This window comes from Ailuropoda melanoleuca, chromosome 19, assembly GCF_002007445.2.
Source record: "Ailuropoda melanoleuca isolate Jingjing chromosome 19, ASM200744v2, whole genome shotgun sequence".
NCBI lineage: Eukaryota > Metazoa > Chordata > Mammalia > Carnivora > Ursidae > Ailuropoda > Ailuropoda melanoleuca.
Window position 1 is genome coordinate 13,465,105 of NC_048236.1, and position 16,481 is coordinate 13,481,585.

Below are 16,481 nucleotides of genomic sequence, written 5' to 3' on the forward strand. Positions count from 1 at the left end.
AAACACTGATCAATAGCCACTCCTGGGCCAGGAAGCAGGTGCTGCACCTGTTTATGGGAGCAGCACACCAACTGAATTTCTAAGTTCTTATTTCAGATTTACAAGTTTGTAAAGAATAGGGTAAATAATTCAATAAAATATATCCACTGCATAAATGACCACGGGATATGGATACTATACTCACCACCAGTTAAAATTATGTATAAAAAAGAAACCACTGCAAACAGGCCTGTACAAAACTTTATTGCACTTTGAATAATAAGCATGTAACAAAATTTAGAGCATGGTTAGGATGAAATATCTCAAATATATTCTTTACAAAAGCAGTAAGTACAGTACACAAAGACTGTTCCTAATATTTTAAAGTCTGCTGAAAGATCAAGACGTACTAGGATCTGTGGAGTTACCTTTCCTTTCCACTAGAGCATTTATTCCCGTTAGCTTCGCTACAAATGAAAGTTAACATATAGGACCATACACATATAATAAGTGAAATGGAAAATGAAGGCATACAACAAACATTCCAATTACTAAGCAAATGTGAAGAATGAAGTCTTTTTAGTATTCCGGAACCTGCATTTCCTTGGAACATACTGATCAGGTAACAAAGCAACTTTTCTCTAACATGTTCTTAACACGACACAATTTTGACCATTCCCAATGTAATCAATACTCTGTCTTAGCATAATTCGAGGGTTTGCAAATGTACTTAAGAAACACATTCATCTCATTCAGAGGTGATATTCAAAACCCTGAAGGCCCACCAGTCCACTGTCCTCCCCCAATAATCATAGACGATGGAGTAAATGACTGGTGTGGCAACACGGTCTGTCCTGGCTGAGTATCAGCCCCGATATTGTTTCCAAAGACATCAGACACGTGTTTTGGCTAATGGACAAGCATGTGCTATGAGATATGAAACATGAAATTCACACAGACATGAAATTGAACTCAAATACTCTGCCTGCATGGAGGCTGAATGTGAAATATTTCACAGTGACTGAAATTGACTGGCTAACAGGCAATGGTGGTCTTTTTTATATTCAACTTTGATTAAAATAAATGGACTTACAAGAAACCCTTGAGATTTAGTTAATGCTACTAACCTAAAGGCTCTGAGTTACTGCGGAGCCTTTAAAATCAGTATACGTGACCTTTTACATATTTTTCCTTAAGAAAAAAAAACAATAATAAAAACACCGAGGTACTTTAGTTTCTCTTCAAGGGATTACTGTTGTTATCTTCCTGAGATGCAAAAGACCATAAGAGAAAAGCACCATGCCTAGGTTGCTGAATGAGGCACCAGACACTAATAGTTTGGTCCTTTTCTAAATGGATCTCTTCCGACAATCACACTAAAACATAGCGATGGATCACAGATGCCAGGGGGTCCTGGTTGCCCTTGGATGCCGGGTTTTCCATGATCTCCATCTTTGCCTGGGAGACCTGGGTCTCCTGGAGGACCTTCTTTGCTTATTCCAGGAGGACCCTCTGGACCTAAGATGGGACATGAGCAATATATGAACAGAGGAGTTTGGTTTTTGATGATGACAGAGCTGATTCTGCAAGAAACTTAAACTGAAAAAATTTTTTTTCAAGTTTTACATATTTGCACAAATGTGAAAAGAGGAGGGACTCTATTGCTAATCCTATATACCTTCCATGTGGAAAACAACTATCCAAAAATAATCAGCAATTTTTATAAAACCGGGCTAAGCTACATTAATATAGCAATCATGCTGCTGATTAAGACACATGCTGCTAAACACTCTAATATTTTAATTGGTGGGTTGCCCAAACTTATTTCTTCTTTCCAGAGTATCTTCTGCCAATATTATTATAAATTACCAAGTGAATAATCAGTAAGCTAAAACTCTACTGAAGTCCCTTTTGTGCCATATTTGCAGTTAAATGACTATTTTCATTATACACTTTTTGAAGTTTCCACATTAAAATACACTGTCATTACCGTGCAGTAGTTGTGATCAATACACACACAAAGGTATCACAGCACTCACTTGTGAACCATTGCCTAATTAGTTCAATTAGCATGCTCAAAGGAAGGAGAGCTAACTTAGGATTTTGGCCTTTTAAGAAGTTGATGACTCAAAAGATCAAAACATTCAGCTTTTGAAATGGAACAGAGTGGTCTGAGGCACTTTCTATTACTAATTATTATTATTCCTGCTCCTACAACTGAGAAACATTTATTTAGCACTAAACTACAACTGTAGATATTGTTCCAAGTATTTTACATAAAGACTGTTGAATCCTTTGATCCACCCAAAAGCGTCATGAGGTAGTAACATCTAGAACAATAATTGGCGGGCGCCTGGGTGGCTCAGTCAGTTGAGTGTCTGACTTTGGCTCAGGTCATGATCTCAGGGTCCTGGGATCGAGCCCCATGTCAGGCTCCCTGCTCAGCAGCTAGTCTGCTCTCTCTCACATAAATAAAATTTTCAAAAATAACAGCACATATTTATTGAAGACATGATCATTATGCACTGTTCCAACCGTACTACGTGTATTAACTCATATCATTTTCCAATAACGTCATGATGCACATGACACCTCATCACCATTTCACAAATGAGGAAACGGAAGCATCACTAAGTCAAATACCACAGCTAGCAGAAGGTCCACCCTTTCAGTTACTCTGCTGCCTTGGGAATCATAAAGATTGAACAATGATACACACTAGATAACCATGGGTGATTAAAGCCATTCAAGAACTAGCCTACGGAGTCGTCTTCTAAGGCGTCCAAATGATAAACAAGAGAAAATCCTGAGTGATTCAAAAATATGATAGAGGAAGAGAAGTCTAAGAGTTAGAGCTCAATGTGTTTGTTGAAGGCGAATCATTCAAAAAAGGAAACAAATGTACTGATTTCAATTTTTTCGACGTAGATTGGTGATGATCTTCTTAAAGCCAAATGTGCAGCAACACTTAAGAGCATATAATAAGTCTTACCTGGGGGACCAGGAGGACCTTGTTCTCCAGGGTACCCAAACCCTTGGCTCCCCTTTGCCCCATTTCTTCCTGGTAGGCCTGCAGAGTGTCAAAGATGGGAGTAAGTTTCCTATAAAATCACTTCCTCCTAGATTGTTTCTTTCAAAGCTGTTAATTCACACATTAAAAGAAAAATAAATCTTTTAAAAATAGCCTGCCATTTATTATTTCTCATGGGAAACAGAATTTTTGAAGCAAAAATTTCCAAAATTGCCAGTGATCTAGAAAGATGCAACAAAGATTAAATATTAGAAAGGAAAATGTCTTGGGATTATCAGCCTTTTCTATTAATCATTGTTTATTTATTACTGTGATTGAGCGTCTACACTGTTCACATAATAGTAAATAAAAAGGAAAGTATTATCAATTGACATTTCATATAAACATTCAAAGACAGAGAAGTAAGTTGTGGGCCATTAGGAAGTTTGGTTACAAAACATAATTTTTTCCATACGAGAAAAAACCTTTTCAATAAGGTAACAGAAATTACTAAAGTCAAAACAAAGGAAATAGTGTCTCTGACTTTCCATTTAAAGACCTTCTTATTAAAGACTCAGGCAAAATCTCTAAGTGCATTGTCAACATTTTCTAATTTGTCACTGCAGAAGCTTCAAACTTTAACCTTTCTCTACCTTAGAATATTGCTTTAAGAAAATAGAACAATTGCTTTTTAACTAGTTGACGAATTATTTAAAGACTTAAGTATACAAGAGCTTTTTGTCATCATAAAAACAAAGATGAACCCTTGCCTATTAAATCAATTTAGACGGTGAGTACAAAACATACCCTTTTTTGTTGTTCATTTGCTTATGCACATAAAGTTAAGTACCTTTTAATCCTCTGGCACCTGGATGTCCAGGAGCACCCACTAACCCAGGAACACCATCTCTTCCTGGCAAACCAGGAAATCCTCGAGGACCTTCTGGGCCAATGGGACCAGGTGGTCCAGGAATACCAGGGGAACCGTGTTGGGACTGGCAATGATCACAACTTTGAATTCTTCCACTCTGAAGTAAGACTGGTAGCTGAGCTTAAAAACAAAGAAGTCCCACCCCTTATGTTTAAATGGTAAATGAGCATTAGTACCATCTCTACCCATTTTTTACAATTTACAGATGCCAATCTGTTGACCAATAATTTCACTTCTAGGAATTGTACTCTGGAAATACTCATTGCTCTGTGTCATAATTTTATTGTAGCAATTACTTGGGCAAATTTGTAGCAAATGGGAGGAAAAAGTGAAAGTGCCCCCAAAAAAGAAATTGGCAAATTACAGACATCCATATTTATGAATTAAATTTTCAGAATTATGTCAGAAAAGAAAATTTAATTCATGGTGAAATAATGATAAATTACTTCAGTAAAAAAATTATTAAATAGTACATATAATTTCCATCTTCATAAACATACTCATCTAGAAAAAAATGGGTTTATAAATATCCTTTATTTTCTTATCTTCCTAATATCTTTCATAATTTCTACCAAGAATCTGTATTACTTTAGTAATTTTAAAATGTTATTAAAATCTGTTTGAGACTTACCTCTTAATACATCGGTGCAAACTTGTCGAATAAACTGTTCTGAAAATTCTCTCCCCTGCATCAAATTATTAGGGGTTATAACGTGTACATACCAAGTAAAAAGCAATGAAAACACAAGAACTGTGGCAGAAGCAGAATACATACGGGCTTCCCGTCCAATCCTGGAGGTCCCTGAGGACCTGCTTCCCCACGCTGCCCCTGGGGACCCACAGGCCCCATCAGGCCGTCCACCCCAGACTCTCCTTTGGGTCCAGTGGCACCTCTGACACCAGGTTCTCCCTTTTCACCTCTCTAAAATCAGAAGACGTCTTTAAAAGTTCTATTTAAATATTTCAGAAGGTGTAACTGCATCACAGAATTCTTTAAGGATATGCATATGACCATATACACACGTATATATGATGTGCATTATGTAGGGAACAGCTGTGAAATGCTGTTATTGATCAGAAGGGAAACTTCATATCATATTAAACTATCATTTATCAATCCGTCCACCCTTCCACCCAACTCCACACTGAGCGTATCGTGTAGGCAACACGTTTGGTGCCAGAGAAACAGCAAACATGACACAGTCCTGTTCCCAAAGAGTTTAAATTCTAGAGAGTCAAATACAGAAAGACCATGTTCTTTGTTGAAATATATGCAGGTAAAACGTAGCTCCTAATCAAGAAGAACAATTAATATTCACAAATATGTAACATTTCATAACTAATTCAATGAACCCACATATTAGGAAAATCACGAAGAATTGAAGAACATGAAAGGCATTTTCTGTTTGTGATGTCAACAGCTAGATTTATGCAGCATTGAAAATTCATGCAATAAGGACTGAAAAGAGAGCATAAGAGATGCAGAAACATACCTCTCCTTTTGCACCATGATGACCTTGAATTCCCTTTGAAAATTAATAGGAAAAAAAACTATAAAAACTGTGCAAGGTACCATACTAAAAATGTGGCGTGTACCTTTTGCCACACATTTAATCAAACTTTAGTTTTCAATTTGAAAAGTACTGATAGATTTAGTTGAAGAATTATACCTCTTTTGCCTTTTTAAAGACCAATGACTAGAAAATATGCTAACTAGATAACAGAAAAATGTGAATTTATGTAACTGTTTCATTCTTAGATATGAGTATTTTTATATGCCGGTCAAATATGTAGGTTAGAATGGGATTCTAGCTGAATTCTATTTAAATTCTATTCTGAATTTTAAATATGCTATTTTAATGGAAATTAAACTCAAATCAGGTAAGATACAGTCTTTGATTTGGTGATTAATATTCTATTTTCCTAAGTTTATGTCCTTAAAATTAAATGTCAGTTGAGCACTATTTATAAAAGATGATTTAAAGCAAAGATGCCATTCAAAGTGATTAATAGGGAAGAAAATTCCCATCTGTCCTCTGCCTAAACCACTCACTGCTGGCAATTCAGAAATTAGAAAAACAGTGTGAGGTATAATATGGTATTCTTCCCAAGTGATACACACACTGGGGAGCCCATTCAGGAAATTCACTCACCATTACAATCACTGAATGCATCTGGATGGCTCTATTAAATTATTTCCCACTCATCTCTCATGTATTCATTACAATGACAAATTACAGGTGATAAGAACTTCCAAGAAAGGCATTAAAATTTCCCATTTTGAAATTCCTTGTACACTCAGGTTCTAAACTCGCCCAGTACCAGTTCAGGGATAAGGGTAGAGCCTGCACGTACACAGGCAGGATTTCATCATTAACTTCATAAGTAGAAATTGGTATTCTGCAATTCAATAAAAAATTTAGTTATAACATTTCACAGTATGAATTTTGAGTCTGAATACTTATTTGGCATCATCTCTAGGTTCCTTGAACACGGATACCCAGGTGAGACACAAGGGAAGACAAATTAGGTAAAATCCATGTATGGCACAGAAAAAGGAAGATTCTCAAATCAAAATGAGAGCGTGAAAACACTAAGTTTTCATATAAAAATATATTAGCAGGTGAAACACTGTAAGATTATTCTTTAAATACTGAGGTTTCTGAAGAAACGCTGGGGTGTTCCCTACAGGACAGAACCCTACAACCGGAGCTCGGATAAGAGGAAAGACAGAAGAGTTAAGTTCTCAGGACTAGAACTGAATTAGAGCTGAAACTGAAAACAGCTGTCATCTGAGACTCCAACTAGGATGATTTCATTAGCGAAACACAACACGAAGGCCAAGAAATCACACACTTGCAGCACTTGGTAGGATGACAGGTAACTAGTACTGTTCATTTTGAAAGAGCTTGGGACAACTATTCAGCTGCTGAAAAGCAATCGTTGCTCTGACCCCCAAGTACTCCCTAAGGGCTCAGAGTTCCTGGTGGAGAGAAATGCAGCCTCCAACAAATCTAGGGCAGAAGCTTTCTAGGGAACTCAAACCCTGCCTGGGAAACAGACCGCTATTTTCCTTCAGAAGTGAGGGAAAAAAACACGTTAAGGGAACTGTGGAGAGTGTGTCATCTGGAAGCCAGTGACCTGGCAAAGTTGTGAGCTCAGACTCCCCAGGAAATAGCCTTCTTTTCCGACAGTCATTGTAAGGATTTGGGGGGAAAGGCCTGGGTTGCAGAGGTTGAATGGATGAAGAGGTGAAGGTCCTCCTATGAGAACAGCTGTTTATTCACTTAGGGAAATCAAGGGGTCAGTCTGTGTTGCCAGTGAGGAGAATGGGGACAGAGCTGCTTGTGTCATCAAGAGTCAAGAGGAGCAGCACTAAAAGTAAGACACATTTTAATGAACGTAGTTGCACGCAGGAGAACTCTGGCCATTTCTCCTCTTAGTTACTTTTGCTCTCGGTGTTCGCTTCTAAATTCTCAGCTCTTCTTAGTGCCAGCACTCACCTTCCATCCTGTATTACAGACAACCTTGTGACCATATGCTTTCAGACTTCGCCCCCATGGTCTCTCAGATTCCTCCAGCCGAGGGACACAGAGACCCCTGTCCTCAAAGATGTCACTCACGGTTTTATCCCCCTATCTCCAGAACCGGTATAATTACTGACTTTCTCCTGAATGTCACATTTGAAAGAGGTCTACCCCATGAGGGGACTCATATGTACACCCTGCCCGTCCAAGTGTGGAGCAAGTTGGATCTCAGCTTAACTACTGGCCATGCAGCAGCACAAAGTTACATTAATTACAAATCACGTGTGTGCCTCTTTTGGTCCAACTTAGCTCTGACTAAACTCACAGGCTATATGGCAATCTCACTGAAACACTACTTAATGAGGAGAGTTGAGTCAGGGAAGAAGCAAAACAATTTTACTATGTATTTATTCCATAACACAGTCCCTCAAGATAGCATTTAATAAATCTCTAGTGTAGTAAATTCTATTTCTGAACACACAAGAGGGAAACATTTGTCCACTTCTAATAGGCTTCCACTACTCACATTTCAAGAAAAAAATCAAGACTGAACGGTAGATACGGAGATACTGACACTGTATGGCCACCTTTAGCCAATAACTATTCCAAGACATCTGTGGAATTGCCTACCGTTAGCATGAAAAAAGCATGGAAAAGCAAGTTTCACAGTCACCAATCAGTACAGAAAAATGAAAACATAAGGCAAATGATTAAAGCAAACCATTGTCACCATCACCACCAGATATTTTGTTCCTCCTGTGCTGAGAATGCATACTCCAATCTACCCTTCTTCCTGCTCTTTTCCATTTGCAGGTAATCCTCTCCCAACACCATCCAGTTACGTGATTATTTCATTGTCCATCATAGAAAACAAAAGTACCTGTTGCCCTGGAATCCCCTGTCTTCCATCTTCTCCCTTTTGGCCCTTTAAAATTTAATAAAAATTGCTGATTAGCTTGCACACATATAATGCAATCACACATAAGACACAAACTGTGTATTAACCTGTGGTCAAGCAGAAATATCACCAAAGGAGCGACGCAAATATATAAAATGATGTAAGAAAGGAAGAAGTTAGTCTCTCAGAGGAAGAAAAAAGAGACTCAACCCTAACATTAACAGCATGCAAATCATTTAAAAATCCAATGTCTGTCGACATTTTATTAATTTCAATGACATAACTATGTTCAGTACTGACTATACACATGCAAAGACAAGACAACTTTAAAGGAATTTTTTTAAATTAATAATACACTACAAAGTGGAATACTACTCATACATTTTGAAAAATGGAATCTTGCCATTTGTGACAACAGGGATAGAACTTGAGGGCATTATGCTAAGTGAAGTAAGTCAGAGAAAGACAAATATCGTATGATTTCACTTACGTGTGGCGTCTAACAAAGTAAAACAAACAAAACAAACCAAAAAAACCTAAGCTAATAGATACACAGAACAGAATAGTGGTTGCCAGAAAAGAGGGGGTGGGTGAAATAGGGGAGTCAAAAGATACAAACTTTCTGTTATAAAATAAAGAAGTCCTGAGGATGGGTGTACAGCAAGGCTACTACAATTAATAATACCATATTGTCTATTTGAAAGTTGCTAGGAGAGTGATTCTTAAAAGTTCTCATCAAAAGAAAACAAATTGTAACTATGAATGGTGATAGATAGTAATCAGACTTATTGTGGTGATCATTTCACAGTGTATACAAATTTTGAATCGTTATGTTGTGTACCTGCAATGCAGCTGACCCTTGAACAACGTGAAGGTTGAGGGCACCAAACTCCCTCAAAGTCAAAATTCTATGTATAACTTTTGATTCCCCCCAAGTTTAACTACTAATAGACCACGGATGACGAGAAGTCTTAAAAATAATATAAACTATCAATCCATATTTTGTATATTATATGTAATATATTCTATATTCTTGCAATTAAGTAAGTTAGAGAAAAGTAAATGTTAAGAAAATCATAAGGAAGAGAAATACATTTATGATACAGTACTATATCTATTGAAAAAAATGCATATAAGTGGAACTGGGGAGTCCAAACCGACATTGTTCAAGGGTCAGCCATATACTGTTATATGTCAGTTATAACTCAATAGAAAAAGTACCATAAAAACATTTTGCATGAAGATCTTTAAATCAGGACAAATAAGAAGGGAGAAAAAACAATAAAGATATAAACACATTTTTCCATTTAATAAATACTTTTGGATATCCATTATATATAATGCATGGTCCTAGCCCCTGAAGCACTATTTCACCCCTATGTTGAACAAGATAATTAGCAATTTCTAGGAAAACAGAAACCTAGATAATATAATCAATGAATGATCTCCTGACTTAAATTTTAAATCACTCTTGCATCGTGATTTAGTTATTTATTCACTTAAGTGAATTCCCAATATTTATTGAATGACACCTATCTGCTGGCCCACAGAGACACGGAAACAAAGATACTGTCACCTTCACGTTGCTTACTGTGTGGTGGGAAAGATAAGCCATTAAATGAAGAATGATGAAGATGAATACTTAAACATCTGGGATGGATACTACTAGAACAGGAAGGGGTATCGACAGAAGGGGCATCTTACAGGGCAGGGAAAATGACTCAACCTTAAATGACCAAAAAGACTTAGTCAAACCCAGAAGCACTTTCTGGGACAGACTTTATCTTGAAGTGTGTGGGGCACCACTGAAGGATTCCTAAGCACACGTGTAGCTTAGTAATCGTATGCTGGTAGGAGCATGGGAGGAAGGGAGGAGACTGCACTCAAGGGGACCAGTGAGGAGCACACTGCAGTAATCTGAGGCCCACGACAAGAAATGTTAGGAAAGTGTGGACAGGAAGAAGGGGCCAAGTTCCAGAGAGACTTAGATATGAAACTGCAGGTGAAGAGAGGAGAGAATTGAGTTTTAAGTTAACTTTCAAGACTTTTCCCCTGAGATCATTACATACTGCTACTATTACCATGATAAAGAACAGAGTAGGAGCTGGTTTATGGGGAAAGGAAAGGTGACAAGTTCTGTTTTGGGCACGTTGATGTGCACATGAGGCACCCAAACTCAGCATCAAGAAGGAAGTTGAAATATGTGGGTCTAGAGCTCACAGACACTTCCTTAAAATTCACCTCTCCTCTCATTTCAAGATTAAGAAATCATAATACTTGAATACCTTCAGTAAAAAAAAACTGAATCAACAGTTGAAAAACTATTGTTGAGACTCTAACCTTAGTAGATTCTAACTCTACTCTTACTTCAATGTGTAATTTCCTTTTATGCCTCCAGAAATTCTAGAGCCCTTTGCATTTGTTGCTAAGACACCCAAACGAAACGTCTTTCTAAATCATTAGATGTCCTCAGCCTGATTTAATTTTTTGGTGTAATTCTCCTTCTATCTGTTAGTTTGAACATGTTTCATATTTGGTGGTAATGGTTCCTTACCAAATTTATTTGTGCCATAAGCCATTTCAACATTTCTGGGAACATACTTACTTTCCATAAATATACAAATAAAGATATTAGAAGTATGTAATAAAATCTCTATCTGTTTTGTTGAACCACTTGGTTCCCAAGTTTTCTACAACACTGAAGTGGTGAAAAATCTTAAAATGAGATTTGATATTGACTAAAAAGTTTAGAAGACAAGAAGAAAGCTGGGAATTAACAATTAGATACCGATGGCAAAACAGGAAGGAGCTGGAAAAGCCACGTAAGAACTAAAAAGAACGAAAAAGCTCTGATTTTATTGCCAAACAAAAATAAAAAAGCCAGCAACATACCTGAATGCCTCTTTCACCTTGACTTCCTTTGTCCCCCTGCAAAAAGGCAATTTAATATCTATCATAATCTAGGATCGTCTGTATCCTTTCAAATAAACATTTTTCCACAGGGGAAAAAAAAAAAAAACATTTGGTCTCATACAAATTCCACAAGTGCTTTATAAGCAGAAGCTGATTCCAAAACAGTATTTGGAAAGAGAGTAAAATTATGCCAAAATGATATTCTAAATGAACACTGCCTTGTGCTCAGAAGGGGCATGCTACAGGGCAGGGAAAACGACTCAACCTTAAATGACCAAAAAGAGTTAGTCAAACCCAAATCTGAAAGGAAAATTGACTATAATTTCTATTTTACTGGGAATAAGATAGCTTTTCTATATTGATCACCACCTAACAAACATGAGAAAACTCATTTTGACAACTGTTGTTTTACGAAATCAAACTGAAAATCTTCCACTGAGCCAGTAACAGCCACACATGTATAGAATGCAATGACATAGAACATAATGTTGAAATGGTATTTTAGAAAACACAGGCTTCAAAAATGAATTTTTTGGGGAAAATCCATATTCCAGAATAAAAATGTTCCTAGAGTTTTTCAGCTAGAGGAGACATTCGAAACCAACTAGTTCAATGTCCTGGTTCTTACAAGGACATGAATCTGAATCTGAATGAATATAATGAATCCGCAAAACAAGAAAGATAAGCACTTGCCCAACAATGAACTTGGACACTGTTTCCAAATTTCTTTTCTACCTTACCATGCTCTCTAAACAGAGAGAGAGCTTTGTGTTTACAGTAAACAAAATATAGGTGATCTTTTAAAGGGCAAGTTCTGCACAAGAAATTTCTCTAAATCCAAACATATATTCACAGGTTTACTTAATATGTACTAAGTTTCTAACACTTCATTGCTCCTATGAGGGTCATCTCTGTCTCTGCAAGTGTTTACAAGCTGCTCAGTGGGACAAAAAGGTCAAGGATCATACTGATTTTAATAACCAAGGGCCAAGTATAGAAAAATGAAATGGTAGAAAAACAAAAACAGCAAGGGATATAAAGATGAAGATGTAAGTTTGTATCCTTTCCAGAATAAAAGCCAGTATATTTATTTTTAGCCTGAAATGTATGTACTTGCAGTGGCACTGACTTCTTTGACAAATGGGCAGTCAGTTGTGTCTGAAAGCCCCCAAACAAATAATATTGATATAGATACAGCTTCAGGCTTCCATTGCTTGAGGAGAAAGAGAGAGAGAGAACTTGAATCTCAAGTGTTGCTCTCTTCTCTCACCAAAACTTTTTTTTTTTTAAGATTTTATTTATTTATTTGAGAGAGAGAGCGCGCATAGGCAGGCGGAGCCACAGGCAGAGGGAGAAGCAGGCTCCCTGCTGAGCAAGGAGCCTGATGGGGAACTCGATCCCAGAACCCTGGGATCATGACCCAAGCCGAAGGCAGATGCTTAACCAACTGAGCCATCCAGGCGCCCCTCACCAAAACATTTTATATCAGTATACATGATTTGTATTTTAAACTCCTCAAATTCATTTTAAATGAAATTCTATGTAATATACTCTTTCATAAATAGGAACTTCATGGTTAAACATTCTGGGCGTGATTTTTATCTTTTTAGACTTTTGCCCCCGTTTTGATAAGAGTTATAGTTACATTTTGGTAAGAGTGCCTGACATGGAATACTTTTCCTATAAAATTCTTCACGTAGACTGCAAAACAATCTGAATTTATAGGATATTACTTAAGGATACGTTTACATTTTTTTAATAAAGATTTTATTTATTTATTTGACAGAGAGAGAAAGACAGCCAGAGAGAGAGGGAACACAAGCAGGGGGAATGGGAGAGGAAGAAGCAGGCTCCAGCAGAGCAGGAAGCCTGATGCGGGACTCGATCCCAGGACTCCAGGATCACACCCTGAGCCAAAGGCAGACGCTTAATGACTGAGCCACCCAGGCACCCCACGTTTACATTTTCTGAGCTGCATACCTCCTCCAAGGCCCTCATCTAGGAGATCATACCCACGTAGGGACAGGAAAGATGCCACAGCTACGGACATGGGGTGGATAATATCATACATATACCACATAGAAAAGTTAGCTTATCATTAAAAGTATCATCAGTCCTACTGATACTTTCACAAAAGGAAGACTTACATGCTAAATGCTGATTAAAAGTTAATTATATCTCTTAAATAACGCATACCTTTTTTCCTTGAATTCCAGGTAAACCCAGGTATCCTGGTTCTCCTGGGGGACCTACTGCTCCTTGTTCTCCCTAGGTAACATAGAAATCACATAAAGATTGCAGACCTACTGCTTAGGAAAAACACCACTGTTTTTCTCTCTATGTGTATCTCCAATTTATAATCCATGGTTACAAAATTAGTTGACATTTAGAGTTATTATTGCAGACATAGTAAAGAATGAAAAGGTCGCCGGAGTTCTGATAAAACTTCTTATACTTTTTCCTGTCTTTGCTAGTTAAACTATTCCGATGTTTTAAAGTTTTATAAATATTCATCATTTTATTTTATTTTATAGCATTAACAATAAAGTAAATAATAAAGTAGTGACGATAATAAACATAGGTATCTTGTTTTCTTTACTAACTTTCTCTTCCTCCTTGAAACTGCTTATTCTCATATTGCTACTTTAAAGAACCTATTTCATTGTTACAAAACTGGTGAGCAAATAGAACTAAAATTACTGAAAATCTCATTACTCACTGTTTTTACTTTGTTATAGATTTTCTCTCCACCTCTCACAAGCCCACAATAAACAATTTAGTTCCTAAGATTTGCTCACTATGCATGCATCATTTTAGAATGCCTTTAGCACAAAATATATTAATACTGTGATGTTCTTCATATGCCATTGTTTTTGAGATGTAATTTTAAATTACAGAATAGTACTTAACTGTATTGATTTACCATATTTGTTTTAATAAAATGCCAATTGTTAAAAATTAGTTCTCACAATTTTTATTTTTATCAAAAATATTGGGGTGAACATCTTTGTGGCTAAATAGTATACACACTAATGGGCTTTTTTTTTCTTTATACATATGGAATACTGTTTTCTTAGAAGTAAATTCTTGAGCTTTTCCCAGTACAGGTAATATTCCACGACTAAACTCAATTCCTCTGCTCTCCATCATCCCATAGGGATTATTTCCTTAATGAAATAAAGATTTCTTAAAAGTCTTACATAAGGAAATTTTCTGAAAGTTACAGTGATATGTCAATGACATTTAAGTCATATCTGTAAGATATGGGATGGAATCCTGAACTTGCTTTATGGTTTTTTGGTTTGAGTTTTACCATCAATCCCAAACTATCACATTAACTAAAGACTACTCTCTTTTGTGGAAACAGTTCTGTCCTCTTTACTGACTATGTCCATTCCTGAGCTGCTGAATATTACTGCAGATTGTTAAAGGCTTGAAGAGAATTGAATCCTATTGAAATAAACATAAACCATTTGGTCTGGAGGAAAATAGAAAAAAGGGCTGCGAGACCCCATGTTAAAGTCCCATCAATCAGCAAACAAAGAACACCACTTGTGGGAGCCACACACACTTTCCTTCAGTTATAGAAGACAGTGATATTCTCTGGACCAAAGAGGAGGCTCATATTAGCATATGGCTTTTATCATTTTTAGAAAAATCAAGCCAAAGTGTATTTTATGTCTGTTACCCAAACTATGATAAAGAGTCCAAAAAAACAAATGAAACCTCGCATCAGCCATTTTCTTTCATGTTTGTTAATTCTGTAATATAGAGAATTCCTCATTTCATGTAACTTTTCTTAAGGGATACAAAACAGTAATATCATCAAATAATGAAACTTATAATTCTTTGAATATATTTCCAAATGCCTCAAATGATAATCACCTTTAGTCCAGAAGCCCCAGGCATCCCTTGAAGTCCAGGTTCACCTTTATTTCCCTGTCAATGCATCAAACCATTTGAATTTAAAAATATGTAGTCACAATATATCTGATACAGACATTGAAGAGAATACATTTAAAATAATTTTTACATTTTCAACTCTCCAACTGCTCGAAACATAGACTCTGTATGGTAAGCCTACTTATTAAGAAAAACTCTTTTAGGTAAGGAATGAGTCCCCATAGTTAAAAGCTTTCTAAAAGCATGTTTTAAAGCTACTAGCTACAAGTAAGGGACGAGATTCAAAGCCTCAGGAACCAGTGCTAATTAGTTGGGTCTCCATACTCCACAGGCCAGACCCATGCATTTTAACAACGTCCTATACACTGAGAATCTTCATCTTTGCCCTGTTTCATTTTCTCAGGATGACTCACCTCCAGTATGCAATTGACAGAAAGAAAATTAGCTTCAAAATGTACAGTGGCTTTTTTGAAACACGATGAATCAGAAAATGTTTACTTTGTGTTCTTTTTCAGGATTCCAGTGCAGTCCTTTCTAATAGAAGCTTTGAGTGCAAAACTAACTTGACAGGGCAAAGAATATTAAAGTATAAAAGGGGTTGGGTATATATAGAGAGAACACGTCTGCTGGCTAATAAGGAGAGACTGTCAAAGATAGTGTTGGTTTTCAAATATACTTTGATACTTAAATCCCAATCTAGTCAATGTCGGGCAAAAGCAAGAGCCAAACTGGGTGTACTAATAAGTAAAGGTAACCAACTTCATTTTCGGCTTTTGTAAAGTTTTCTAGGTTGCTCATTGAAACATATGAACACGATATTTGGACTTAGAGCATTCAGCACATAATAGCATTATTAAGCCACAGAACAAGGGTTCCTTAAAATTTCTAATTTTACAAGTGATTAAGCGGAAATTCACAGAGATGGCAAGACTTGCTGCAGGTTACAGGACTTGATTATGTTAACATATCTTAATGTCATTTAGATGATAATTTTTAAAACTGGAATCTAGTATGACTTAATGGCTTTTTTTAAAAAAAGGCACTATAAACCAAGTTAGAAGTTTTCTAAAGATCCACCACAGAGTTTCAGCCTCATTCTTGCCCTGTTTAATACAGCTTTTTTTGTCCCACCCTAAAATTCATATCAATTAACATTGAAGGCATAGTTCACAAACATATTAGTTGACAAAACAGGCAGAGATCAACTGACATAGAGGTAAGTAAACTACGGCCCATGGATTAAATCCAGCCCAGTGCATGGTTTAGTACATCAAGTTTTGCCAGAACACAGACACATCCCACATAGTTAGTCCCTGGCCA

At 36.7% G+C, this 16,481-nt stretch overlaps 1 protein-coding gene across 4 annotated transcripts in view; it reads right to left on the reverse strand.

Annotated features, from left to right (window-relative positions):
- Positions 1-226: 226 nt before the first annotated feature.
- The window catches only part of COL21A1 (collagen type XXI alpha 1 chain), a 177,565-nt gene continuing 161,310 nt past the window's right edge, over positions 227-16,481 (reverse strand). For all 4 annotated transcript variants that reach the window (XM_019799345.2, XM_011224576.3, XM_019799347.2 and 1 more), the window contains 10 exons: positions 15,144-15,197; positions 13,455-13,526; positions 11,238-11,273; positions 8,328-8,372; positions 5,414-5,446; positions 4,696-4,842; positions 4,552-4,606; positions 3,840-4,040; positions 2,972-3,049; positions 227-1,497 (listed from right to left, as the gene is read on the reverse strand). In XM_019799345.2, coding sequence (XP_019654904.1) covers positions 1,310-1,497; positions 2,972-3,049; positions 3,840-4,040; positions 4,552-4,606; positions 4,696-4,842; positions 5,414-5,446; positions 8,328-8,372; positions 11,238-11,273; positions 13,455-13,526; positions 15,144-15,197 — 909 coding nt within the window. In that variant the 3' untranslated portion in view covers positions 227-1,309. The remainder of the gene's footprint in view (positions 1,498-2,971; positions 3,050-3,839; positions 4,041-4,551; positions 4,607-4,695; positions 4,843-5,413; positions 5,447-8,327; positions 8,373-11,237; positions 11,274-13,454; positions 13,527-15,143; positions 15,198-16,481) is intronic.